The sequence below is a fragment of the Diprion similis genome, chromosome 2 (assembly GCF_021155765.1).
Source record: "Diprion similis isolate iyDipSimi1 chromosome 2, iyDipSimi1.1, whole genome shotgun sequence".
Lineage (NCBI taxonomy): Eukaryota > Metazoa > Arthropoda > Insecta > Hymenoptera > Diprionidae > Diprion > Diprion similis.
Genome location: NC_060106.1, coordinates 5,456,055 through 5,483,345, shown reverse-complemented (window position 1 = coordinate 5,483,345; position 27,291 = coordinate 5,456,055). Strand labels below are relative to the sequence as shown.

Sequence of the window (27,291 nt, the reverse complement as noted above, 5' to 3'; positions counted from 1 at the left end):
TTTCTTTCTTTCTTTCTCGCATTTAACCAGGCGACAGTAAAAGTTTAACCTAAATCTTAAAATATCTGGACGTTTACTGTTTCGTCGGGGTGCCCCTACGATTTTAATGTATATACCTATGTATACATATATATGTATACGAAATACTCGTGAAGTTTCCACAGACGGTAGGTATCGTCGTAACTTACGATTTACGACGCGCGCTTGACGGTTGAAAGTAGAAAAAAAAAAAAAAAAAAAAAAATTAAAACGACATCAATTAAACGAGAGTCAAAGAAATCTCTTTCATCGTAGTCGATGAATGAAGAGGTTGCAGCCGAACGTAAGTTCCCTTTGGTCAACGAGTGATCGAGTTATAAAATTCTCTTAAACGCTTTTTGATTATCTTTCAAAGTCTGCTCTACACTTTTGATTAAAGTTTTCATTTGGTTTCATCGAGTATAATATCTGCTAAAAAATTCGTCCGTGTCACCGTTCTATTCGATAATGTCAACTACACGCGTAATAGATACCGTATACATATTATATCAACGTTTTCAACAGCAGCCGAAAAACGCCAAGCACTCAAGCAAATCATAGTGCAGGATATAATTCGTTGATCAACACCCACGTTCTCAGGGTATACATATATTTTATTCCTTGACTAGGGATTTTCTCGGCAGAAATTCTTCAGCTATCGTGTAATAAACTCACGCCTATAGCCGGCTACACATGCATTACTTGGATCATGATTCGCGTCTTCTTGATACTCGAGTGTCACAACTCGTCGGGGCACACCTTATAATTCTTACGTATATCGCTCGTAGTCCCCACACTCCGACGATGTGGGTGTCTCCGGACACTAGGTGGGGTGGTTCGGCTCCTCGTAGGCCTTCTCGTAGTCCCGTCGACGGATCACAGCGAAGTGCGTCATCTGGAAGGAGTTCGTTTTCTTGCAGCCCCTCTCCAGGGTCCCGGTCATGCTGTACCCCATGTTGAAGTCGCTCGACGAGACGTTGGACGTTAGGTACAGCTGCTCGGAAATGGCAAGGAATTGGATTGATGTCGAAGATTTGATTGGCAGTAAATATATTTTCAATATAGTTTCGATATACGTGCGAATATGTAGTCACGTTCGTTCAATCATGCATGAAGTATGCATGCCATGTAGGTAGAATGTATTTCTCATTTATCAAACACACGTACGTGAGAATCACATTATTTACGCAAAACGAACATATGTGCTCATACATTTTTCGTATGTACACTTTTTTTCACGCATGTTTGAAAATTAGAATCGTTTACTTGATTTTTTACCCCGTTTTGAATAACGAGAATCGACCTAATGGTTTATCTGACAATTTTTAAAAGGTCAAGATTTATGGGTCACGTCACGTCACGTTTTTTCAAAGGGTCGTGACTTTTGAAAAAAAAGAAATAAATAAATAAATAACTCCTGTACGAGAAAAAAGACGCGCATTTCAAAAACTGAGATCAAATCGATCGCATCGAGTTAAATTCTACACAAAAGACTCTCCGCTTGCCATGGAATGACTCGGCATTATAGTGACGGGGAATCTACCTTGAAATCTGGATCTGTCGTCATTCTCTTGAAGGATCCGATGATGTAGAGCGTCCCAGTTCCAGTGTCGACCATTTTTGCCTGAGTGCTGTATCTGGAACAGAAATTACGGAGAGCCGTGAAAGGGGAGGACGGGCAGGGGTAGTTTACCGTAGAAGTTGAGGCAGGGAGGAAAAGTGATTACCGGGATATAATATAATGCCAAGCAGAAAAAGAAAATCTTCCGGAAATTATCTTCATACCGAGTTTAAAAGATTCTTTCTTAACGTCAAAACGTCCGACTGATTTCATCCCCCTCCTGGTCTAGAACTTCATTATAAGATCGCACAGCCATTGCAAGAGTTGACGAGTTGAACGAAGGGAGGAAAGAATACTGTCGCAAAAATTTCATTCTAACTGACTAAGAAAGTAAGTAAGTAAGTAACTAACTAACTAACCGAGGGAAAAGTTTTATTATTCAAACGGAGATAACAGCATCCGTAAATCGTTCAACAAATCTCATCCTGGATTCAAGCGGGTTCCTTTGCCTTTCGAGAGACGTTGAAATGCCATTCATTTAAACAAATACCTCGCAAGATTAGTTAGATAGCTACTTTCGAAACGTCACTAGTCAAGTCAAGACAAGTATTTCATCGCGGTGCTCAACTTCATTGAAAGCTCATCTACCAGATTCACCTTGTGCTTTTCGCACTGTGTTTCTTTCCCGAAATGACGGTGATATGAAGACGAAGGAGAAAGGAAAATCATCGCAATATCCGAGCTTCTCCTTGTCACCGAACAACTTTAGCCAACTTGATAAGCCCGTTTGTGTTCCCAATCTGTCTGCGAAGACGAGCTGATACCGAGAGACGTACTTGTTTGCACTTCACATACCCTCCACGTGTCGCAGCCTCGAGGGTCTCATGCTGGTGAAATCTAGCGCACGGTATGCTAGATAAATCGTTAGCCAAAGTCTCTCTACCAGAGGGATAAAGCAGACATAGACGGGAGTTAGGAAAGATGTTGGAAATTGGAACCCCGGTGACGAAAATTCGCGTCAAAGTTTGACTGGGAACTTCGTGGATTATCTGGCATCTAATCGACTCGGGATATTTCCAGCTGTTTGATCCGAAACTCGAAAAGTTACGTGATGAAACCGGGGACCCGAAAACCTGGAGAGATTACCGGGATCACGCCGAACGAAATCGTGGAGCGAGCTCAGAGCTGACGATCTTACCGAGCGAGAAGATCCCGCTGAAAGCTCACGATGCGCATTTCCTGCCGTCTTTTTCCGCGGATATTTTCGGTTTGAAATTGACGAGTCTCACCGTAAAGGACTGCCTACTTCTGTAACTAAACGCCGGTTCAAAGAGCCTGTGGATTTAGGCTAAGCACCAAGGACCAAACGCGGTGGATCAGACTCTGACTTCGAAGGGCAAGAGCAAAGAGAGCGGAAAGCAGCCACCCTCGAGATCAATGGAGATTGTTAAAAGTGTAAACGATAGGGGACTCCGTGAAGTACGCGGATCAAGTGCTCGACTTTTATCCAAATTCCAACCTATACTTACTAGCTAGGCTGTTGGACGCAAACGAAATGAAACAAAGGTATTGAACGTATGACCCTCGTTTCAAAAATCCTTCGACGCGCATCAGGAGTCACAGCCAGGAGGTAAAACTTGGAGCTTCATTTTCAAAGTATGTTGTATAGCATTAGGTTTTGAGTAATGGCGTGGATTAAGTTGGAATGTTTGAATGAAAGCGAGCTGCACGGTTCTTTGAGCTTGCAAAATTCCGAATCTCGAGCGCTCGGAAAACTCCGGGTGGAAAAAGTTTTGGAAAACGTAAATTCGTTCGTTTTTTCGTTTATACAAGCTATTTACTCCATTTATTGCTATACCGGATGATTTTATGCCGAACAAAGTATTCATCAAGCTCGTAAAGCGAGCGGATATAATGGCTCTATCCTGCAGCCTGCTTTCACCGTACTTCCTTTCACAGAATTTCGAAGTACCGATGTTGTTATACCCTGCGTCGTTAAAATTAAGCTCCCATCTCGCGAGTATTTTTACTCTTTCCAGAATGTATTCCATACACATCACGTAGCTTATACGTATAAGTATAATTTATGTACCGAAGGTACTCTCAGAGGCAAGGAAATTATTTAAAATCCTCCATTCAACACCTGTGGGGTTGGCTTTGATTCTATCCAACGGCCTCAACTCTGCACACCGAAACTCACGAATCAGATAACATCAAATGTTACATTGCCACAAAACCTACTGGAAACCATGGATCCCTATCATGGTGATGGACCTCTGCGATAGGACAGCACAATATAATCCGTAAAAAAGAAGTGCTATACGACCCCATGTTATTCTAACCTTTTCCTCGACGATGAAAAACATGAGGAGTTATTTCGCCGGTGTGAAACATCAAAAATATCGTTGTCCCTTGGCGGGTATGAGTTGGTTGTAAAGCTGCGGTCAAGAAGTGTAGTACAGCGAAAGCTGGCAACGGCTAACCAGCGTCGAACTATCGTGGATATTTCTGAGCAATTCATGGCATCTGCGGCCGACTTGAACCCCGGGTCCCAGGACCCGAGGCTTTTATTCGAATCCCTTGGTGAAGAGGTAGCGGGAAACCGTCGACATCAAATAAGCCGTGGTGTCTGGCGCCAGGCAAACCACCCTCCGGAGGGTAACTCCGACATGTATGTACCTACCAAGTCCATAAACAACTCTGTACCCACCTGCAAATCTACGGTTCGCCTCTTATGCGCTCAGCAACAGTTCTAGAATCGTTTCTATATTTCAAAAATTACATGAGATTTATGAAAACTTGGCAATTAATTTCTATAAGTCTTTAGTTGTTACGGTCAATCAATCACAAAAAAGAAGAACTCTGTTCGAAAGGGTCGTTTAGAACGTACGTTACATCCCAGCATTTTTTATAAATAAAATAAAAAAGAACTATGTTATCAACGCAGCGAGGATAGATTCTACATCGGTTTTGTAGCAGACCGAAGTGCAGACTGCTGGTTCCTGCAAAGTCGTGAAACGTGGATATGACATGGAGGAACAGAAGGAGATTACGACAAGGCAATGGGGCGAGCATCTCCAGTTCTAGTTTCCGAGAGCTGCAGTTCTAGCTCTGCAGCTACGTGGTGAGTGAATTAACTCGATCCTCATCTCCCGGGAGAAACGCGGATGGAGATGAAACCGTCCGGATGATATTTAGACCAACCAGACCGCCAAGGACGAAGAATTTATCTCGGTACTGTAGGAATTTCAATGTCCTTATACCGTCGAACGGCAGCCAGCCAAAATTCACGATCAAAAATTACCATGTCAAAAGTGAACTGTTTCCTTCTTTTGCATCGAATCCTGTGCCAAGAAGAACCTCACTAACTTTCTACTGCTCCAGTTTTCCAACACTCAGGTGTCTTATATATAGACGAGTCGTGTTAAGGAAAAGGATCAATATACGAGTCGGTATGTTTGCGCAAGTTTTTTTTTTGTTTTCTCAAGATTTCCATTACAAAGGGCACTCAGTTATTGCAATGAGCAGAATCTAATATCACAAAAACAAAGTAAAATAATCAATTTGCAATACTTCCGATGAAGCAAAATTCTATAATCAACAAAGTTCTCGGCCCTTCTGAATTTCAGACTTCCCAGAATACGTCAAAACCATTTTTCTTTCACATGTGAAAATAAACTCTGTACACCTGTACCTCCCACACTTTCATTTACTGTGGAACGATGGTGTCGACACGCAATATCCGGGTCCACCCTATACAGTATCCTCCCAAATAGAGGTTAAAATCAAGATATGAAAGATACTTTCGAGAGGAAGGAACAAACGATGGCAAAGAAAAATGATCTATACTGGTTTTCATTGATCGAGTGGATATTAAAGGTAATGGAAAGACGGAAGTTCGGAGGGTGAGGCGATGAAGACATCAGAGGAAAGAGGACAAAGGGAATCGGAGGGAGCCAACGACGATGCCATTGGAAGCGACGGTTCCGTGAGAATTACACGATGTACTGGTACAACCCAAGCCGAAGAAACAGGGAGATGGAAGGTACGGTGCGATTCCATAGCTGGGCAGATATAATGAGGAGAGCACGTAGCATCGAAACAGTCAAGGGAACCTCGCGTCTTTGAATTGGCACTGCGTGCCCGGAATTGAAGATCGCGTGGCGGGATTTTGCTCGATGAATAATCGAGGTGAGGGGTTTTGCAGGAACGATCAGAACTCTATGTATAAATAATTAGCGATATTGTGCCTCTCGCCTTGCATTAATTCCCTCGCAAGTAGAAACTCCGTATATCCTTGGTCTCGGATTTAGAATTGAGTCGCGATCCTTGTGTCGAATTGGACGTAATTTATGACCCGAATATTGAGGGTGAAGTGCCCATAAACATTGTATATGAGCCTTCTAGATGGTAACCCACGACGTATTGTGCCAGAGCATTTCTATCGTGTCTGAAAGCAGGAGGGTGAGGAGGAGTATAAAGGGAGTACCGATCGTTCATCCCCCACGCGTCGATAGCGTTGGGCCGTGCAGACAGATATTGAAATCGCGAAATTGTTGAGGAGCGCCACGCGCCCTTCTTCGATTCGCAAGTAAGGAAGAAAAGGGAAAGAAAATAGCTCGAAAAATATGTATAAGAGAAAGTTTTCCAACTTATATTATCGGGGAAAAACCGGAGTCAGAGTTATCGTCCCGCCAATCATCGATTCGGGGGTGAAAAATTGACTCGAAAGTCTATTACCTCCTCGTTCCAGCCACTTCGACCACCTTGCAACGGCTTCTGCTCCACCAGAACGGCGTCAGGGTCCAGTAGGAACTGCTCGCACTCCTCGCCCAGCCCTCCTCTGGGAATAACAGGACCTGGAACAAGAATTGACCGGTATTCTATCAGCCAGGGGTGGTAATAGATTCGGTTCAGCTTTGGGGGGGAGAAGAGAGTGGCTCGTTGAGTGTAGAGGAACCAAAGCCAAGGTTTCTCACAGTGATTGTCAGTTTCACGTGACAAACGGAATTGTGCAACTTTGCAAGGTATGCAGAATTCGTGTCATTGCAAAAGCCTGAAGCCGCACGTCACTGAACATTCTGCACAAACGTTTGGGTATACGTTTGTCAGAGAAGCCAAGTTTCGAAGCTCACGCCAGTTAGCGGAGTCAGTTAATGTCAGTCCCGGAAGTTGGAAGTACCGCGCTGTATCACGTGACATCGTGGTTTCCCTTCGCGGATATCTTGCGGCGTCTGAGGGCGACGCGACGGAGAGTTGAGAAATGAGTTCAAGTGTAAGGCGGTGGCCATCGGGGACTAAAAAGGTGACGGGACGTGAAAGCTGTGGCAAAAAGCATCGGGCGATATGTCGGCAAGAAGAGGGGGAGAAAAAGGGTTGAGTAATCGGAGGGTATAATATTTTTCCACCCTGCGGGGATAGAATTGAGAGAATTGCGATAGAGGGAAGATTCCCCGGGGAATTTTTACTCGGGTTACCTACACACTAGACGTACCTTAACAACCTGGCACATCCTTGAAATAAAATGAAGCTATAAGGAGAGCGGGATGCTGACTGCAACGGGAGGAGAGATCAAGGATAGATCATTGCGCAAGAGTGTCAGGGCGAAGAGCAACCGTCAACGTTTGCCTTCTGGGCTCTAGCTGTGGTCTGGTTTCCCGGCAGTGCGAAACTATCTGACGGAAATATTGATATTCTTGACAGACTCTTCAGGGCTTTTAGAAATCCCTGAAGCGAACAGATACCTTCTACCTTATTTAAAACTCAATGTGATTCACGTCTTCGACTGTCGAGGATTTTTCGCTTTACGAACGAATGTTTTATCTCGTGCAGATGACACTTGATTGACATTATTTTCTCCACTGTTATCCTAGTTTGATTAAAATACATCATGATTTATTATACTGCAATAAGTTGGTTATCGATTTTCTGGATATAATAAACAATTTTAACGACGGTGTATATCACTTGAAAACCATACTGCTCGAAAAAACGTCACAATAAGTGATTATATTGATTAATTAAAATTGCAATAAAGTATGAAATGATAATTGAAAAACGCTATTACCTTGTTTTTCTATCCCCATAAAAAGATGTTTATCAATTTATATGAAATATTTTATGTAATCTGCAGCATCGTGCATAAATGAATTCGGTTTTGATCGATTGGGTTCCTTACTGAATATTCTCTGAACTCATCGAGCTCATAATTTTGGGATAAACGAATATTGAAGTATCCATATTTGTTAACGAAGTGGTTGATTTTGTAGGTCCGTCGTTAAAATAAGTTGTCATAGTTTGTTAGCAACAAATGACGATTCGACTCTGACCAGAGCCCTCATCAGATCTACAAATTGATCTAATTCAAATCAATCTCTATACAATATATAAAACATCCAAGAAAAGCAGATTATTATTGATCCGTTTGGTAATCCAAGAAAATAACCGGAAGCGGATAACTAAACCGGAAAAAAGAATAAAGCCAACTCAGAGGGGGATTTCTTTCCGATCCGTTAATGAAAACATTATCCAAAATGCATGAAAGCGGATCAAGCATGTGATTCACATGAAACAGGCAGCCATTGCAGCACGTAAAAGCAGCAGTGTTTCAGGGGTGTGTGGGTTTTCAATTTAGAGAAGCACACCGCATGAGTTGTTAAGCCATAAAGCCATTAGTCGTGGGAAGCTGCAGTGTCTAGTTTTTTCATCACGACGGTCTGCTGCCTCGCTCATCTGAGCAGTGCACCGTAACCGATGCACTTTCGGAAATAATCACAAGAATTATGGTGTACGTATGAGTGTGTGTGTGTGTGTGTAGGTATAATACACACATCGCGGGATGTCGAACCGATTGAAACTTCTTAACTCGCGTCGTTTCGCATGGAAGTGAAATCCTCAAGACAATTTACCGCTCTTCTCCGCTTTCCCGACCCCCGCGACTCTGGAGAGAAGCATCAGAATGAAAAGCGGAATGATGAGAGGGGAGAGGGAAGAGGGAGGGTGAGCGCGATATCAAGATTTAGATCGAGACCAAAGGGTCGTCTGGAGATTTTATCAACTCCCAGCATCCGCGCCGGCGTCAGCGGACCGCCTCGGCAAAGACCGCTGAGATCCTGAGCCAAAATCTCGGATCTACCGCGTAAACAAGAATATTGAGAACCGACTCGAGGCTCCCTCAAACCCCGTCCTCCTCCCCCTTCTACGGCTCAATCTGCTGAGTTCGTTCGCTTTACGAGATTTATTTTCGTGCAGGGTCAGGAGACTGAAGGCTCGGATCTCGGAGGGAAGAAAACCGGAGTTGGCAAGCCTGAAGGAGACCCAAAGAGGCTCGAGGACCTCCCCGATACTCGGAACAGAAATAGAAACTTTTACACGACATCGCGGCAATCAATTTCCCTCTAAATGCACCGTAACTTTGTTTGTACAGGGAATTAACGTGCAGCTACTCCTCGATGCAATTTAACGAGTGCGAATATTCATGCACCCCGTTGGCTGCGCTGCACCGAGCTCAGTCTATTAATTTCGGACCAAATTCCACCCGGAAATTCGCATCACTTTGATCCTACCGGCCGATGAAGTTTCCAATCTCCCGTCCAAAGCACCGGGAATGCAAATTATTCGCATAATTTCACATTTGTTGGAGCTCAGAAGGGTCATCCGGCTTATCTCTGGTGCTTTTGTCCGGTACAACGAGTTCTTTCACCATTCGCAAAAGGCGCGACGATGCAGGTCTTTCCAGCATGCTCAACACTTTGAATCGTTTTAAATATTTTTCACCCGCATTTACGTATCATCTCAAATTTATAAGATTGTAAAGAAAGGGTTTAATTTATGGTGTCCGACGAAAGAATCCAAAGGAGATAAATTATTCGAGAGGAAAAATTGCAAAGTGGAAGGATGTGCAGAGAAGGATATACAGCAGGATCGGGACAGTGGAATAAATAATTAGGAACAACAAGAGTGTTCAGAGTAGTTGAGCTTTATAAACGTGCATAAAGCGCTGTGCCAATGCAGCAGCAGCAACGGCACTCGGAAAGTTTTAGCAATATCGTTGAATTTGTAATCCTCTTACGATGCTCGAAACTGAGAAAAGAAAAGCAAGAGTAAAAATAAAGAAATAAAGAAAGAAAGAGAAAAAAGCAAACGCGTGATAGAATATAAAGAGAAGAAAAGGGAGAACTCGTCCAAGGGAAATGAAAGCTCCTCCCGTGCCTCCCTGTTTAAATGAGAAACACGAAGCACTGGCTGAAAATAATTAGGGAAATACCTGGCAGCCTCCCTCAGTCCTCTGCGAAAGAGGCACGCGCTGTTCTTCATTCTAATTATGAATATTGCAAACGTCCCACGTGCCACACCAGCAAACAAAGAAAACTTGGAAACTCGTCGTCACTTTGAAATCCAGAATTCTGTCTCCCATAACCGTGACATGTACGGCGACACGACGTAGATTGGCTTCTAATCTTATCCTCAAATAAATTTACTCCACACCGTTTTTTAGTTGGTTATCCATTTTTCTCGAGGATAAAATGATCGCGTCAATTGCTCGACCAGAAATATTCCAGATGGGAGTTTCGGCGAGGTTTCGCGAATGGGATGACGGAAAAGAAGGGGATAAAATAACAGGAACAAACAATCCATGCCCTCTTGTATCGCCCGGACGAAAAGCTAGATTGCAGAGATTATTGGAGCTGATTGAGCGAGAGCTATAAGCCGGATGATCGGTACAGCCTTGCTGCTGGACTCGGATCTCGCAGCAGCTGGCGAGCTTTTCGTCCGTTGAACAGAGCGCTGAAGTTGAGCTGCAGAGCCACTTTATACGCGTTAAGCGTTGATCGGCAGATTCTCCCAATTGCACGCTCTGGAAATGATATTAATTCTCATAAACATTCCGGAAATTGTTAGCAGCAACGGGTGCATGTCACGTCCTGCTCTCGTCAGCACGTCAAGCTGACGAACCGCACGAAGACTGAACGTGAAATCCGGCCTCTGGTATTCAGATATTAAATATTACCCGACCCTGCGAAATGTCACTCCGATTCAACGGCAATAATTACCGAATTAATTATCCCTCCGAATTGGACGTGGGATCCTGGTGGAGACAACGCGATGATAATTCGCAGTTTCATTTCGCGTTGCAGCGATTGGGGAAAGCGGCGTAACGTTGATTTAGCGCTGTAATTGAGCAAGTTAGAAACGTGCCAGTCTGCCGTATAACTATGTAACAAAGTGCAGTGCAAACCCCGACTGCAGCAAAGTTAGCCGCAAACTCCGTGATCCTCGAGAGGGAGTGCATTGCGACATGGCAGAAAGGCGAAGGTACAAGGGTGGCGTGTTACATTACTGGCGTATTTAATTGGGACTCGAAACGGCACGTTTGCTTTACTAATTTTACCATTAGCAGTCCTTTCGGCTAGAAACTGCTCATTTAGTGCTTCTTCGGTACTCGAACGGTACTTATAACGGTTCCTCGAGTCTTCCACGGTCAGAAATGAAGCTCTACGAAAGCAGAGTTTTTCAACAAACGAAGATGGCTTCTCAATTTAGGGAAACTAAAATGTGACGCTCTTTGTATATTGTTTTTAAGTTTCAAGGTGCCATTAGTTTTCGATATTACATTGCACACGCGTTGTTTCCGCAAAAGCCTTCAGGGTTTGTTGACTATGTAATCGAATATCGAACAGCTTTTACATAAATATTATAATCCCAAGTCCAACCCGGTCAAAACTGTTTCCACACGTTGCAAGCCTATTACAATAATCCGGATTAAATTTGGTGCAAATAAGCCGCGTCTAGCCTCGACTTCTGGGTTCAACAGCCCAGGACCACCGACGTCGTCCAGGATATCCAACGACGCGATGCGTTAAACGAGATGTGACGGTAACGTTTCTGCGTTAATCTACATGTTGTTAATCGTGCGATTATAACGATCAATTTCTACTTCACACCAAGCGATGCCAGCGATAATCCTTTCGAAGGACAAGACCCATCATCGAGCTGACAAACATGAGGTCTGGAAGATTGTGCAAAATTCCATCGCGTCGGATTATTCAAACTTGAATTGAACGATACAGTCAGGCGCCATTGAGCCGCCGGAAATGAGTATTACCAAACGAGATGGTCCCGGGCAGCGTTGGTCATGGGCGGGGAAGAGGAGACCACTGAAAAGCGTGAGCAGGAAGGCTAATGTGATAAAGCAATGGTGCGCTTGGCTGAGCCGGAATCTAGTCGCTTATTCTGGCAAATTTGGCCACCCCATTACCTGCTTCTCTCTAAATCGTATAGGTACATCATCGGGGGGAGAGGCTCTCACTTGTCGAGGGAAATGCGAGGGTGAATTGACTCGAGGGGTTCTCTCTCGGGACGAGAGAAACGCAAAAGGGTATATAGCGGTGCGTGTTCACGGCATGGAAATCCAGTTTAAAGTATCCGTTTCGTTGATGTTTCGAGAAAACGATACCCCACTTCAACCCCTGGGAGTTGCACGGTGAAAACATCCCCTAAGAGCCACGTGGAGGCTAAAAAATATTTTTAGTTGGAAGAGGGCGCAATTGTATACCCTGGAGTCATATTCACACGTGCTGTTCTACGCCTATGGAGATTGATGATGGCAACTCATATTTGGTCCCAAACCACCTTAACAGGGAGTTGAAGTCTCATAGTAGAATTAATATTTCAATGTTACATGCAATATCACGTTTAGCGCTTACTTCAACTAAGACGTAGGTAGATTCATAAGATTAATTTGGACAATGGTATAGTGAAAATAACGTTAATTCAACATCTGTAACAAGAGAGCCTATAAACCTCAACTAACCCGTCATAACCATTGTCTCCTCAACTTTCTCACTGTCGCATCAAACATTTGGCAACCACATGGCTGGTCGTAAATTCAGTTTTTCCAAACTTCTTTAGTACGGTTCGTAGGTGACTCTCCGACACTAATTACCGTTCATTGTTAAAACACATTGAACCGAACATCAGAAATCCAACACCCTCGACTTGGATTCCCTCCTTGAACAATTTTCACCCTTATAAAATTTGCAACCCTCACTCAGAGACTTATTAAAGAACTCCTAGAGAGTTAGTTAGAAATCGATTACAGTATAGAACAGACATAGCACCACTAGAAAATTTAACGCAACATTCAACCACTGTAATGTATAAAGAAGATTGTTTCAACTAGTGTAAGGCCATCGCGTCACCCTCATCTATCCCTAAACAACTCTCGCGGTGTTACCAGTATGTATGTATGTACGTACGTCGGAATCAGGTACTGCAGTGCGATAGAAACTGGACCAAGTGCGAGCGGAATTAGTTTACAAACAGAAGCCAGCAGAGAGTGAAGAGCTCGGAGTATAAATGTGTCGGCTAAGCAGAATAAAATGAAACAGAATGGTGTAACGCGTGTACCTGACAGAGGCGAGGAGCATTTGCAGTGATTCTCGACTCCTGTAACTTAAACCACTCTGGTACATATGCGGATCAGCCCGGTTTCTGGGTCAGAAATTTTACACCACGCCGGGATTAGATTTCTGGCTTCACCTGAGTCATCGCAGGTGGTGATGTCAGTGAGACTTTTAAGTCTCCGAAGCTTTGCTGGCTTTGTGAAGTGGGAATTGGCACTTTCAATGGTTGCACAATCTTCGTTAGCCACATGCCAATTGTCAACATATCATCTCTCGTGACTTGAGTCGCACATACTCGATGTGCAAAGAGAAACTTCTGCTCAGAACGCAGAGTTCTTCTATGTTTTTGGTAGCGGAGGTCAATTTCCTGGGTATTGTTCAAACTGACGTGACGTGGAATGGGATACAGAACTACGTGCCTCGACTTATTAACTCGAGCCGGAACGCGGATGTGTGTCTGTTACTAAATCTGTTGTCCATTTTTATTTATTGCTACTATGTACGTCCTATACTGTATATGATGGTACCGTACGAGCTCCGAAAGAAATGACAATCAAGATTGGTTAAAATGGTTCGAGGATCATTCGATCAAATGACTTAGAATAATCAGTAGATATTTTCCTTAATCCTGCAACGTAATCGACGAAGTTTGCAAAGTTTGTTAATATAATCGAATTGACAAATTATCCTGGCACTATCATCCTTGCAGCAGCAGCAGCAGCAGCAGCAGCAGTTGTCAGAATTACATCCGGTCACCGGATTTCTCTGCATCGTTCTCCGCAACTTGAATATATATGTATAGCTGCACATATGTATATATAATAAATACATATATATATACAAAGTCGGAGAGCGTGTAACGCGGGCGAATGTGTGAGGCTGCAAGTGTATCGATTTGCCAAAGTTTGCAGAAGTGGATATTCCAGCAAACGGTGTAGGACATTGCGCCTGTCGTTTGTCAAGGGGAAACCAATGACGCGGGATATTGTAGTAGCATAAAAGTGGCGCCGACCTGTGTCACTCCTTGAATATATAGAACTTCCTCCGGCTTCCCGCGTCCTGACACGCCGTTCGACTTTACACCGGGCATGCAATTCTCTCGTTTCCCTTATGCCTTATCGACTTTGATTTCGATTTTTTTTTTTTGTTTCTTGGGTCAATCGACTAGAAAATATCTCGCGCACCTCGAGGTCTCGATCGAATCTTTCGAGAAAAAACTTTCTTCATTCTTAAAGGTGATCTGTCTAATTTTATTTTTGTTTTCTCTTCTTTTATTCCCGATTTTATCATATCGTTTGCAATTTTTAACCAGCATGCTGCGAATCTCAGCTCCTACGCTTCGCAGAGCCACTTCAATCACGCCTCGCATCTGGGCATTGATTTCAATCAATCCCTTTGCGCTCCGCGCATTACCGCGTTCCGCGACATTTCCTACTCGCCTGGTGAAAAATTGACTGTTCGCACGCTGCTCTGCTCTACTCTGACACCCCATCCCCCATCCCTTGAGGATTCATTTACATCGGACGAATTACTTCCATTATCGAATCGAGGGGCAAAAATTTAACCAGGTTCAAGCCTCGATGCAAAAACAATGGCCTGTAAATTAGATAAGGATTCACGAGAGACGTATATATATATATATATAGCTACAAGCCAGAATGAATCCAGGACTTTGGGGGTAACTTTGATCAACCGGGACACAGATGTGCACATGATCGTTAAAGGCGTACCTCAAACCTCATTGAATGAGGATAAACACTTGAACGCGAACCCCGAGATGTGTGTCTTTCCAATTATATCGATCGATCAAATAAGCCACGCCATAGTTAAGGCTCGTTAAGCCATTGCTAAACATTTGCCGAGGGACGAGCAGGGTGCAGATGTGTAATTCTGATTTTAACTCAATTACAAGACGACACGTGTCTAATCAGATGTTGTTTCAAATGACGATTAGCAATGCTCCTCTCGAATTCCAAAGAAGGCTGCACGTGTCGATTTAAAAATTTCGTGCAGGTTTCTTTTGCATGACGTAATTGATAATAACCTTAGTTTACACATATACATATGTGATATACATACACATATATACCTATATATATCAGGTACAGGAACTAGTGGGCGATGGTGATGAATGGGTGGCTTTCAGTACACGACGATCAATCCGTAGTCCCAGGGTAATTTTATCGTATAAAGCCGAGGACTAATTAATCCACGACTCGTCCATTAATTTGCAAAAAGCTTCGCAACAAACAATTAAACAGCGAAACAAGGTAGCAGTCGTTAATCTGAATTTGCCCCAGTGCCTTCTTGACTACCGATTTAACGACTTATTAAATCGCACCGTAGTCGTCTCTCCCTGAAACTCCCACGGATCGTTAGACATGCAAATTATTTCAAATTATTTCAAATTATTTCAAATTATTCGCAGAGATTATAGAGAAAATCTTGCCGCGAATTGTGAAGGAACAACGACAAGCTGGAATTAATAGTGCTTAATTATTTGAATACCTCGACAAGTTTTCTTTCAAAGAATTTATCGCCGATGAAATATTTCAAATTATCTCACGACACGACGATGAATTTCTCTGGTAAAAAAATCCACGAGGATAAATAAATAAAAGGTTAAAAAAAAAAAAATCCAACTAATTCCTTCCCGATGAATCTTGAAGCAAGCACTGTTCCACGCCCAATGTCTTCGATCAAAATTCATCGCAGGCAACTCCTAATTTGGTGAACAGGACGTTTTCACAACGTGACCAACACCGCGAGCCCAAAGACTCCGCAATTTCCGGCGTTGCTTGAACCCTTGCTGACGGTGCTGCGATCTTGTTATTCCATTTTCGGTTCAGGGCTCGTACAGCGGAGATTCGTGGAACCGGGCAAGATGACCGATATTCATCGAGCCATATTTTCACAGGACTCCTCCCCCCCTCCCCGGCTGGTCGCCCACTTTGTTTGGGCAAGCATACACCTCTGGAGGGTGAATGAGGTAGGTATTTCAGTTCGCTGGGAAGTTATTCAAACAGAGCCAATCAGGGATGCCATATCGGTTTCTAGCGTCACGGAATTCTAGCGGCTAGCGGACCCCGGCTCATTGTCCATTCTCAGATTCCATCTGTTGCCCAGCCCAAAACCCGAGCCACTGAAGTTATTGAATGTTTGTTCCATTTGTGGTTACTGTACCAACTGCGGACAGCTTTATAGAATTATGTGTTCATCAGTTTGACGCTTTACTGAAATGTAAAACAAGTTTTCAGTACTCGGCACACTTTGGTGGTTGAAAATTGGTCTATCATTTACGTAGACCAAAGTACCTCCAGGTATACCATCTGTGGCCATAAGTTCAGATTGCATGTGATGAATATGGTTATAACTGGTACGAATATGCAATAACACGTCCTAAGAAGCTAGAGAAAAATAGGATCAAACGATTTGGAAGCCGATTGACGGGTCGGTAAACCGTTATAAATGATTATGTTTTCACAACATTATACCCTCGTATAGATCGAAGGCCGCAAAGTGGTTCCGAAAAACAAACTCAATGGCCAGAGCATTGGGTGGTTGTGGCAATCAATATACGCGTTACACACGAGGTGTTGAGTACAGTGGGATGCAGACGTAACCAGCTATAAGCTGCCTTACAGGGTAAACAATAACAAGGTTTACAGAAGCGGTGCGGAACGGCGCTTCGTCATCATCCCGGGTAAAGTGGAAAAGGGGTTAGAGGCCTAGGTCAGGGGCGATAAGGTCCTGGCTACAAAAGGTTTCGCAAGGGGCTCAGACAAAGAGGCTCGTTAGGAACAAGTGGCACCGACTAAACCTGCCGACACCGTTAGGTAACGGTCTGAACTGTGCATTCCTAACAGCATGGCCAAACTGATCCAAAGGTGCATGTCTTATTGAGAAAAGAATATTCTCTAAAAGTGGAATCACATGCTCGTTTAGATTAACTAAACTTCACCAGTTAGGTTGCTTGATGTGATTTCTTCATCTATCCGGTTGAATTTGGAGTGAGATTAGACTCAAGTGATAGCATAAAGGGGTCGTTTAACAAATTACTGGATTACAGAATCTACTCCAGAGTTTTTACACGCCTCCATCAGGCCTTGGATTCTAGAAAAACGGGCACAAGAGACGGGACCGAGCCTACGAAGTGAGGAATGATCAAAGAAATTTTAGGAATTCTTTAGCATAAATTAATTATCCAACTATCGATTACGGTCCGTAGACCGAATGCTCGAGGAAACTGACTTAACGATCCGACCTTCTCCATATTGAGAGTCAGCGAGGATAGCTGTTGAAAGCAACAAGAAGTGCCGAAATGATCTCTTTTCACACTGCGCACTGTTCGATCCTCTTACGGTGTACGCAATGAAATAGTGAAATCTTGATTAAACTACGACATCGTGATATGCACAACACAAGATGACAGAATAAAGCAGACAAAAAGTGAATCAATGGATGGTTAACTGTTTGAAAGTACGTGTTAAGTGCAATCAAAATTGGTAAAAGACACTCGACGCATGGATCAATAATGATACGATTGACTGTTCTCTGTAGAAAGAATTTCTTCAGTATCATTCTCTGTGATTTTCGCAATGCATTCACAATCGAATCCATTATTTTGCTTGCCAAAGTCACAGCGGATAAATCATCAAGCTTCGTATGACATTGGGAAATAATGAAACCAAGCTACTCAAGTATTCAGATAAACAAATTGTTCACAGCTACTTGTACACTGTCTTTATCAAATCATAAAAATAATCAACTCATTTAATTACCCGTTCATATCAACTCTGACCCGTTGGTCTCTGGTTTAAAAATAGTTCGACTCGTAAACTCGCGCAGAGATCGCGTGAAAGGGTGAAAAGGCGTTGTCCTGCGGAAATTGAAATGCGTTCCTGCGTCAGCCGCGACCCCTGGCAACATGGAGGAGTCCGGAATCGAGTAGGGATAACTATTATATCGGTATAATCGGAAAGCAATGCTTAGCCGCGGCTCCTGTCCACCCCTGCAGAGCGCAGAACAACCCCCTTGACGGGTGTGAGTGGAGGGTGTTGTTCGGGTCGGTCACCATGGAAACGGAATGGGATCCTCTCCGGTTCTGCCTCGCATATCGCAGTGTTTGGTCTTTGGTTGGGCAGTCCGGTTGGAAACGAGGCTTAATGAGAAGGTCGGATGGCCAAGAACCGATACTTTTTGTTGGTTTTATTAAAAAATTGTCGTACATTGAGTATTCATAGAGTTCTTATGTTCCTATGAGCTGCGAAGATCGCTTTCTTGGAGTGCAAAAATGGAAAAAAATACCGCAGTTTTAAGCAAATTAAGCTTTGATTATCGATGTTTTACTTTAAATTGATTTAGATTAGTTAAAAGCTTAGGAGATTATTCATTCGATTTTATTCTACGGTGGTTCGTTTTGTTCAAAAGACTATTCCCATTGCAATATTGGATTGATTACTGAGGAGCAAGAAAATCTGTTTCAACAACTTTGTAAAAATAGTCCTGGGAATAAAATGACTGATCGCAAAGTGAATTCTATCAATTCTATTACTTTCGAAAGACATTTTTGCAGCTTACGGATACAATAATTTGATAAATACTCAACCTACGATTACCTGGTAAAAAAATTATGAGAAAGAATCAATTCCTTCGGGAGCCACGTCCTTAAATTGCAGTAATTCCAATTTTGCCTTCCGGCGCTCATTCTTCCTTTCGTTTCTTCCGCACCTTTTCTTTTTTCTTCTTTCCGCTCGTCCGGTGCACCGGCCTGCCGCCGTACGCACGGGACGTTAATGAGACTGGGGTATTCTGCTTGTTAAAAACTAATTACTTTCCCCGTTGCTTAACCCGCCGCCTCTTGGGTCTGGATTTAAAACCTTGGAACCGGATTCATTCACTCGTGAATAATGATATACCCCATCCCTACGCACGCGGAGAAGATACCTCGCTGGATTCCGTCGAGCTCACATCGCATATGCGGTCTTCCTGCAGGATGCAGCGAAATTACATATTTTCAGACTATAGGATATATATATATATAGTCGGTGTTAATGAAAATTCGGTGACGGCCCGTCGAGTTCATGGAAAAATAAACTTTGGGAAGAGAATTGTCGATTTATTGTATACCTGCTGAAAAATTGTCATCAACGATGTAGACATAAAATTCCGAATAAGTTATCGAAAATGTAATCTCAATCAAGGATCATTCGTAGTCTTAATTAAATATTACTATTGGTTAAACACGGAATAAATTTAGGTTCACGAAGTACAAAACCACACAGATTTTTCAGTATGAGAAATTAATTTTCAAGTTTTTGAATATTACACAATATAATATATTATACATATTTATTCATATTTGATTATCAGAGGAGAGAGGTTAAAGAATGTAGTGATTATAAAGCAAAGCTTTTAAAGGTGAAACTAAAACGCAATAACGACTAAATTCTTGAAAAATCTTGAAAATTCCAGGGTGGAATTTGAATCCCATCTCTTCAAAGATACTTGGAAATAATCTGAGAATGTATAATCTATTGAATCTGAATAACCGCACAAAAGACTATGATTTCGAAAAACCATTTCAAGAGGAACGAAAAAAATTATTCACTAATGACAAGAACCATCGGATTGAATGATTTTTTTCTCTATTGTTTTCAATGCAAATTTCCATGAGACTGAACTTCGTAACATAACCGCAATAAATCATTCTCGGTAAAGTTTACTACTTAGAAATTATACATATAGCGAGTTTCAAGTAGTTACATTTCCCAAAATATCAATACATTTTTCGTTAATTATGGTTTACTGCATTTAAAACATTCCCAAAATCACGGAATACCGACTTTTAAGAAAAATCAATCGTCGCAACGACGTTCCTAACTTCAGCCCAACAAATTTCCGGAAATTAGATTTTCATCTGTCTTCGCATCTGATCGTCTCATACTCGAGTACCTACAAATTAAAGGTATTAAAAAATTGAGTCGTTGCACGTAAGCGGTCCTTTGCCACCGTACAATAAATTATACCAGGTACAGGCAACCTCAAAAATAACTCCCTCGACGAATTTCGATGGATTTCACGTAAGGGCGAGACTACGCCCGGTGGATTAGGGCCAGGTATGGGAATACGCATCCACACATCCATCGTTACACGTGGACGGGTTCAGGTTACGATTAATCACAGTAGCTCCACAGGCGGCGGGACCTGGGCACAATGCCTTGGGACTCGGTGGCGCCAGTGTCAACCGACAAAACACGTGTCACGGTGTTAAGTTGGTGGCACCGCTCGTTAATCACTAAACATTATACCTCAGTGATGGATTAAAACCGCCTCTTTCTTCGGCTCGAGTCGTGTTACTCATTTTTCAGCATTACGCATGCCCACCAGGGTTATACGCAGCTTTCAAAGACCCGAATAGTTCTTACGCACGCATTATGTTCTAAACAATGGATTCTACACAATTTTCCACTCCTCCGGGAGTGGGTGGGAACTAGGGAATCGGGACAATGGCCCGAGGCCCCGGGGGTAACGGGGTAAAAAATGAAGTCGCAATATTTCATTCGGATTCGTAATCATGATGTTTTTGTACTGTATTTTGAGATGCGTTTTGCAAGGTTTGGTGATAGTTCATTACTATTATCCAATCTAACAACTTGACAGTTGCCCAGCAATTACAGTTTTATTTGGAAGAAATTTATAAAGCACGGAAGGAGGGGCCCCAAAAAATATGTTTCATTATTCACCCAAGGGGCCCGATTTGTGTCCTTACCGCAGGGCCCCTAAATGGCTAGTTACGCCCCTGGGTTGGTGGGACTTTTGTCAAAGCTTGTTTCGGGACTGAAAAGATCTTCGCGGATCGAGTCAAAATGTAACGTGATCTCTTGATTCATGGTGATTCAATTTCACGGTTCGGTGAACGTAATTATATTTCACCGAGTCGACTGACTGAGTGCCTTAAATTTTTATACATGTGAATTTTCTGTGCGGAATAAAATTTCGCGATTTATTTATCCCTTGAATTATATTTTAGGCTCATAATCTCGTTGCCGGCTTGAAAATCAGTTCGTAATCATATATATCTTTTGCTTGACTGATGTTTAGAAATCTCACTTTGCTTTTATATTAATGACGATTTTTATCAAATACGGCTCGATTTGAAATAGTTTTTTTTTTCTACAACCGAATATTAAGAATTCTGAACATGTGTTCGGCGAAATGAGTATCATCTGACAATATTTATGTCTCGAAAAACGCTAAGCAATATTTCAAGCGGGAAACTTGAAGTAAGTTCCGAGTCAATATAAACGGCATGAATACATCGTTGCAATCAAATTAACTGAAATATTCGTTTAATACGGTACAAACTTTGATACAAGAAGGACAAATGTAAAAAAAAAACAGGAACATGAAAAAAAACTTTGGCAACTAATTACGTATTCAAGAGAAAAAGTACAATTCCGTTCTTCCGCTATATTTCACCGGGTGAGAAAAATTCATCAAAGTGAATAATGTGACAAAAGGAATACGGGGAAAAATCTAATTTCGTTCAATTTTTGAGGGTGGATTCACGGGTACTGCAAAAACCCTCAACAAAGTTAATTGTTCTCGTATAAAGTGAACAGGATGTCGATTTCTTAACGTGTTTTATCAAACGTTTATTTCACTGAATGGTCGGTTATCCAAAAATGATAAGTTTATTATCCCTTCTCCGTGCAAGTAAAGTGTCCATAATTTCATTTGAAAAATTGAGATCAATTTAACTGGTGTTTTTGAGAGTAAACCATTCGGCTGCTGCTTCTTCTTAGTTGAGATGAGTCGCATCGATCTGCGCGTCATCTCTTTCCAGATATTTGATGGTAGTAGTTAACAGCGGATGCTGGAAGTTAGACGTGCGCATCTTGGGCTGAGGATGCGAATTAGGGGTGGAGGGAGGGTAAAAGGAGAAACTTTTCAAAGTCTAACGACGTAAAGCCCATAAGTATAAGTTTTTAAAATGCTCCTCAGAGCGCGCGCGTTTCAGTTTTCAGTCGAGGTATTTACCAAGAAAGAAGAACAAGAAGAAGAAGAATAAGAAGTAAAACAGAAAAAAAGATAGAGAAAAAACCCGGAAGACTAAGAAAAAGAGAAATTGAATAAGACACGAAAAATCGTATGGAAAATATCAACCCAGGGTCAAATCTTGTTGCAAAAACTTCGGCCAATATTTTTTCGCTCCCTTTACTGCGCTACCCTTGTTTGGATTATCTACGATTCTGCTAATCAATTTACACGATTCACAATTTGGAAAAAGTGTAGAGACAATTGTTTTGGGGGTAGAAAAAATCCCAGAGCTGATTGAGGATACGGTTGAACGGTTATTTTCAATAAGGAATTTCGAAAGCGTGCAAAAGTTTAGAAACTCGAGACATTGCCCCAGTTCGGAAGTGGGGCTGGGCTGTCGATTCGCCCCGTTTACCCTCGGCATATAACGGCTATTTGGATATCGAATCAATTCATTGATTTCCTGCATCAATTTTCTCCCACGCTGAGGAAGAAAATTCGCTGCATTTAAATAGCGAGTAATTACATTTACTTGATTTACCTAACGAACTGCGTCACCTTTTAGTTTATTCCGATGCAATTTGCAAATGACATTCGTCACTTGAATCTAATGAATTGATTCGCTGTGGTTTGAATTAATCGAATATTTTGATGAAATAATCGACTGAATATTCTTGGAATTGTTATAAGAATTTGATTCCAGCGAATTATATGAACTTCCATGAGAACCCATAAAATAAAGTATAAATGTACTTAATATTTGATTGGGTACAAGAAAAACGTATCATTTGAATATAATCACTTAACCGTGTATTCGTTTGGTATAATAAGCAGATTCTATAATTAAATTTATACGATCGCAGAAATTCGAAAAGTCTATATCAAAGAAAGTATCATTCGGTTGAATTAATTAAGCTGGTGGAAGGGAGATTAATTTTAGTTACTGAGAATTATCTTCTCTAGTTAATTATTTCGCCTATGATAATAATAGTAATAAGGATTTAATGAAGGGTTAAGATCGAAGAGCTTCTAACTAATTTCCTCGCATCTCGACAGCGATCATTGAAAGTTTATTGCGGGGAGCTCGTCAAGTTGTGCAACATTTGCGGCACACGCGATGCATCAGCCACTAAAGAACCGAGTGCAGACGTGATTCTGGGTACTTTCCAGACAGGTCTTCGAAAGTTATTTGAAGAAGTGAGAAGGAATCGCGTTCCCCGTAGCTTCGGGAAGCAATAAAGGGATCCCAAATACACCGAGAAGAAGGAGGAATAGAAGGGGAGGTTAAAATAAACTTGAAGAATGCGTTGAATCGTGCTGGAAAAAGGAAGAGAGACGACTTCGGAGTGCGGAATAAAACTAATACGAAGGAGACTGCAGCGGGATTCTCGGATCTCCGACGGCCAACAAAATTCCATATTCAAAGCACCAGTCGGCTCGTCTTTCGACGAGTCGACTCGAGGTTTTCACCCGAGACAGTAGAAGAGTTGAATTCAGGGCTCGGATTAATTATTGAAAAGCGCGAGTTACAGACAAAGAACAAAAATCATGAAAAAGAAATATTTTTCGATGCTTTTATTTGTTTTGCCGATGTTGCGAAATTTAGACGCGCAAAAGGAGTGCAAGTTTCCCAAGGAAGTCATAAGTTTCACGATTGGAAATCGAATAGTCGACCAGGAAAATTTCAAAGAATTGGTTGGACAAAAATTGATACGTTTTATCAATTTTATTACGAGATTTTCGTACATTGAATGTATATTCGTTGTGCAAATTATAAAAAAAAGAGCTCAGACATCAATATTTCATTTCAAACCACGTCAGAATGGATTCAAATCTGGGATGTTTGTTTGATTTCATTTTATGATGGCTCATTTTGTTCAGTTCGTTGAATGTTTAATTTTACAAGGTTACAAACTTTGCTTCAGTGACTTTTTAGAAAGTAGTCGTTTGAATAACATCAGTCGATATAGGGAGAAATCGAACGAATCTGCTTGATTTTTAGCCGTTTTCAAGCCATTTGAAAGGAAGCAACTATTTCCAAGTTTCTGATTATAATTTTATTATTTTCTACTCTACTTTTAAAGAGATGTTCGCAGGTTAGGAATATAATGATTCGATAAATACTCAATGTACGATTACATGTCGTTAAAAAAAATTAATAAACAGTATTGATTTTGGACGACCAACTTTTTTAAATCATTGAAATGGTCTTTGCTATAACGAGAAATCTATCGAGATAACTGAAATTATTGAAAACGATTGCGAATCACTGAAAACCGCATGATATCGCTGAAATAAGTCATGAAAATCATTGTAAAATAGTCTTGCGGTATAAGGTAAATGGTTTCAATCCATCGACATTCTATTCATTTCTATCCTATCAGTGATTCCCAATGATTTCCCAACGTTGCAGGTTGATTATCGTGATTCCATGGAGTCCGTAAAACAGTAAAATCGGCCCAAGTTCTCGAAAATTATTGAAGCCATGAGTATCATAGAAATTATAGAAATCACTCGAAATCAATTTTAACGCATGGGAATCATTCGTTTGATTTTCGAGTAAATTTCTCCTCGCGAAAAAGTTCAATTCTCAGCTGCATGAATGAATGAAAGTCACGTCTCTGAGTCTAGCAAGTAAATAAGTTGTAACTAAGGCAGGCAAGAAAATCCCCATCGAGTTCGTGGCCTGCAGAGAAAGAGAGAGAGAAAGAAAGAAAGAAAAACAGAGCGAGAGCAGGTAAGTAACTTGCAAAGTTTTCACGTGGCATTTGGGATAATTCGGGGTATCTCGTTGCGCTTGACGAGTCGCAGATTTGTCCCTGGCGAGAAAGCGACTCTGCAAGTTGAGAGGAACGAGGGCGGAAAGCGAATGCCGTAATTATTCAAATCAGTAAAATATTGCCAAGCGCGGGTGAAAATAACACTCCGGATTTCGCTTTCGTCAGCAAAACTACGCTGTATCATTGCATCTCAAGGAATTACCAAACGTACAGTTGCGACTGAAGGCATCCTTAATACAGAGAAAAATTAAAACCCATAAATTTCATCTACGATAGCTCAATTTTTATTAATTTATTGAGTGAGAAAATTGCGTCGATTGACCGATTTTAATGTACTCGGGCTCATTTTCGTTTTTAACGAATTCTCCGTTTTTCATTGGATTATTGGAAGTATTTTTTATACAATGTCTCTAAACACGGTTATGTGACCAACTGCAAGAAACCAAATTTATTTACGAACAAAATAAGCCTCAGTATGTTAAAATTGATCTGAAAATGAGAATTTTTTTTACAGCAAATATGATTCCACATCGATATTGATCAGATATTTTTTCGTAATTTTGCTAGTTTCTACTTTTCTGCAAGTAATTATACCGAGTGATCGAGATATTTTTCTAAGGGATAAATTGGTTCCCCGATTGATCGAAAGCGTTGGACGGAACCGGCGTGGCATGATTGGAAGGTAACAATGCGACAGCAGCTGGCTCCTGACATTCTGCCAAGCGCCAAGAGGCTCAAGACTTACTTTCCTCGTAACTCGATGCAATTTCTGCAATTTCTGCAGTTGTTCAGAGCGGAATTTATCGAGTTATTGCTCCCGAGGTGACCCAAGGAAAACCTCCGTCGATATTTCCAATATATTTCTAACTCCACCGCACAATATTGTCGATATACTGCCACCGAGAAATGCCGCCTGCCTCGCTAGCGTTGAACAAATCGGTAAACGCTATTCGGAGATGGAATATTTTATGAAGATCATCAGAAGCTTCAACTACGTTTTAGAGGAAAGACGCCCGGTGAAAGGATTTTTGTTTAATATGATTATTGAGTAAGAATTCGGCATGAGGGAAGCTAAATTTGAAATCGTGTGAAAAAATATGTTAATGGTAACTGAAAAACGATTTTATTCTCACCAATTGGCACCTTTTCTCACAGTATTTTGTGTATTTTTAATACACGATGAGGGGAATAAATAATTATCAGCGGTTAATTTGCAGATCAATTAGTTTCTTCAAATCTCAAATAAATCTTGGCAAAAGATTTTTTGGTGACGGTAGATTCGTGTTTTGAAAAATGAAAATAGAATTTCATTGGAAATGTTGTACGAAAGAAATCTAAGAAATAAACGACAGGCTATATTCAGAAGTAAGTTTGGGATAAATATGTTTTTATCGCAACAAGAAATCGAAATTGGTACACCGAGAAAAAGCAAATGATGAATCAATAAAATTAGATTACTCGATCCAACTACAAATAAATTGTCTTAAATGATGCCATATTTGATTGATTAATTAAAACGAATGTTATAATCAAGCGATAGATTTTCATAGTTAGAACTTAAAAGTAACCTTTTTGTAACCAAATGTCGAAAGATGTTCAAAAAAATGATCGCGTATCTGAGAATGAAATTGTATTCAAATCGATTTGGCCATTCGTTCGAAATCCAGAATATCCATTATCGGAAGTGGTAAAAGTTTCAAAAGTTTCGTGAGAAATTTCTACCGAGTACTCGACGTATCACTAAAACGTCGTCGAAATCAGTCGAGCAATTCTTCTATAATTTAGGATACACGAAACGATTATTGAAGAGTTGTAAAATTCGTAGTAGTTTGGAAAGTTGTATAATTAGAATCGTTATCTCGCAGTTAAGAGGTAAGTTTCTCTGGATTTAAAAGCCTTTTATAACCTACAAATGCAGGATCGAAGGCGATAGCTAATTATTGGTATCCAAAGTAGGGCATGACTAGAGAAATATGGCGTCGCACCGGTTCAACAGCTGATCAGTTTAGCCGAAATACGCGGACACAACTAGACAGAAAACTTCTTACACGAGTGATTCGACTTCTGTTTAAGAAGAATGAGTTAATACAGAGTGAAGCATACGTTGAACAACGCCTTCTATCGTTAAATATGAGAACGCATTTTTTTGCCACCAGATGGCGTACTTCGCTATTTTGAGGTTACCTTGTTTGGATATCCGTTGTACCGCAGGAGTTTCTTGCAGCATTTTCCCCGGTTCTCGTAGTAAAACATCTGCACCATTTCTGAGTGATCCGTCGCGGCACTGACGGTGAATGGACCCCCGTTTCCGTTGATGTTCGGATTCTGCGGGGGCGGTAGCTGCCGACGCCCAAGCGGCACGCAGGGGCACCACCCCGAGACCATCCCACGGGCCCTGAGTCGCCCCTGACCCGAGGGGCCCCGTCCTTCGCCCCACCCCCAAAGGGACAGCAGCCCCGAGTCCCGTGTGTCTCGTCCTGGGGCC

The 27,291-nt window shown here is 41.6% G+C and overlaps 1 protein-coding gene across 2 annotated transcripts; it reads right to left on the bottom strand.

Annotated features, from left to right (window-relative positions):
• Positions 1-734: 734 nt before the first annotated feature.
• Positions 735-27,291, bottom strand: LOC124416093. 2 transcript variants are annotated; one of them, XM_046896958.1, is made up of 4 exons: positions 26,991-27,291; positions 6,320-6,462; positions 1,562-1,655; positions 735-1,012 (listed from the first exon to the last, which is right to left on the bottom strand). In XM_046896958.1, exons 1-4 carry the CDS (start codon positions 27,189-27,191, stop codon positions 842-844), a joined length of 609 nt encoding a protein of 202 aa, XP_046752914.1. In that variant the 5' UTR covers positions 27,192-27,291; the 3' UTR covers positions 735-841. The 2 variants fall into 2 exon arrangements, with proteins under 2 accessions (XP_046752914.1, XP_046752915.1); XM_046896959.1 differs by having other exon boundaries at positions 6,320-6,438.

Excerpts from the sequence above, each read along its gene's own strand:
- LOC124416093 (XM_046896958.1), bottom strand. The coding sequence starts at position 27,191 with ATGGTCTCGGGGTGGTGCCCCTGCGTGCCGCTTGGGCGTCGGCAGCTA. Across the intron at positions 1,656-6,319 it reads GAAGTGGCTGGAACGAGGAG|ATACAGCACTCAGGCAAAAA; the intron begins GTAATAGACTTT and ends TTTCTGTTCCAG. Across the intron at positions 1,013-1,561 it reads CGACAGATCCAGATTTCAAG|CTGTACCTAACGTCCAACGT; the intron begins GTAGATTCCCCG and ends ATTTCCGAGCAG.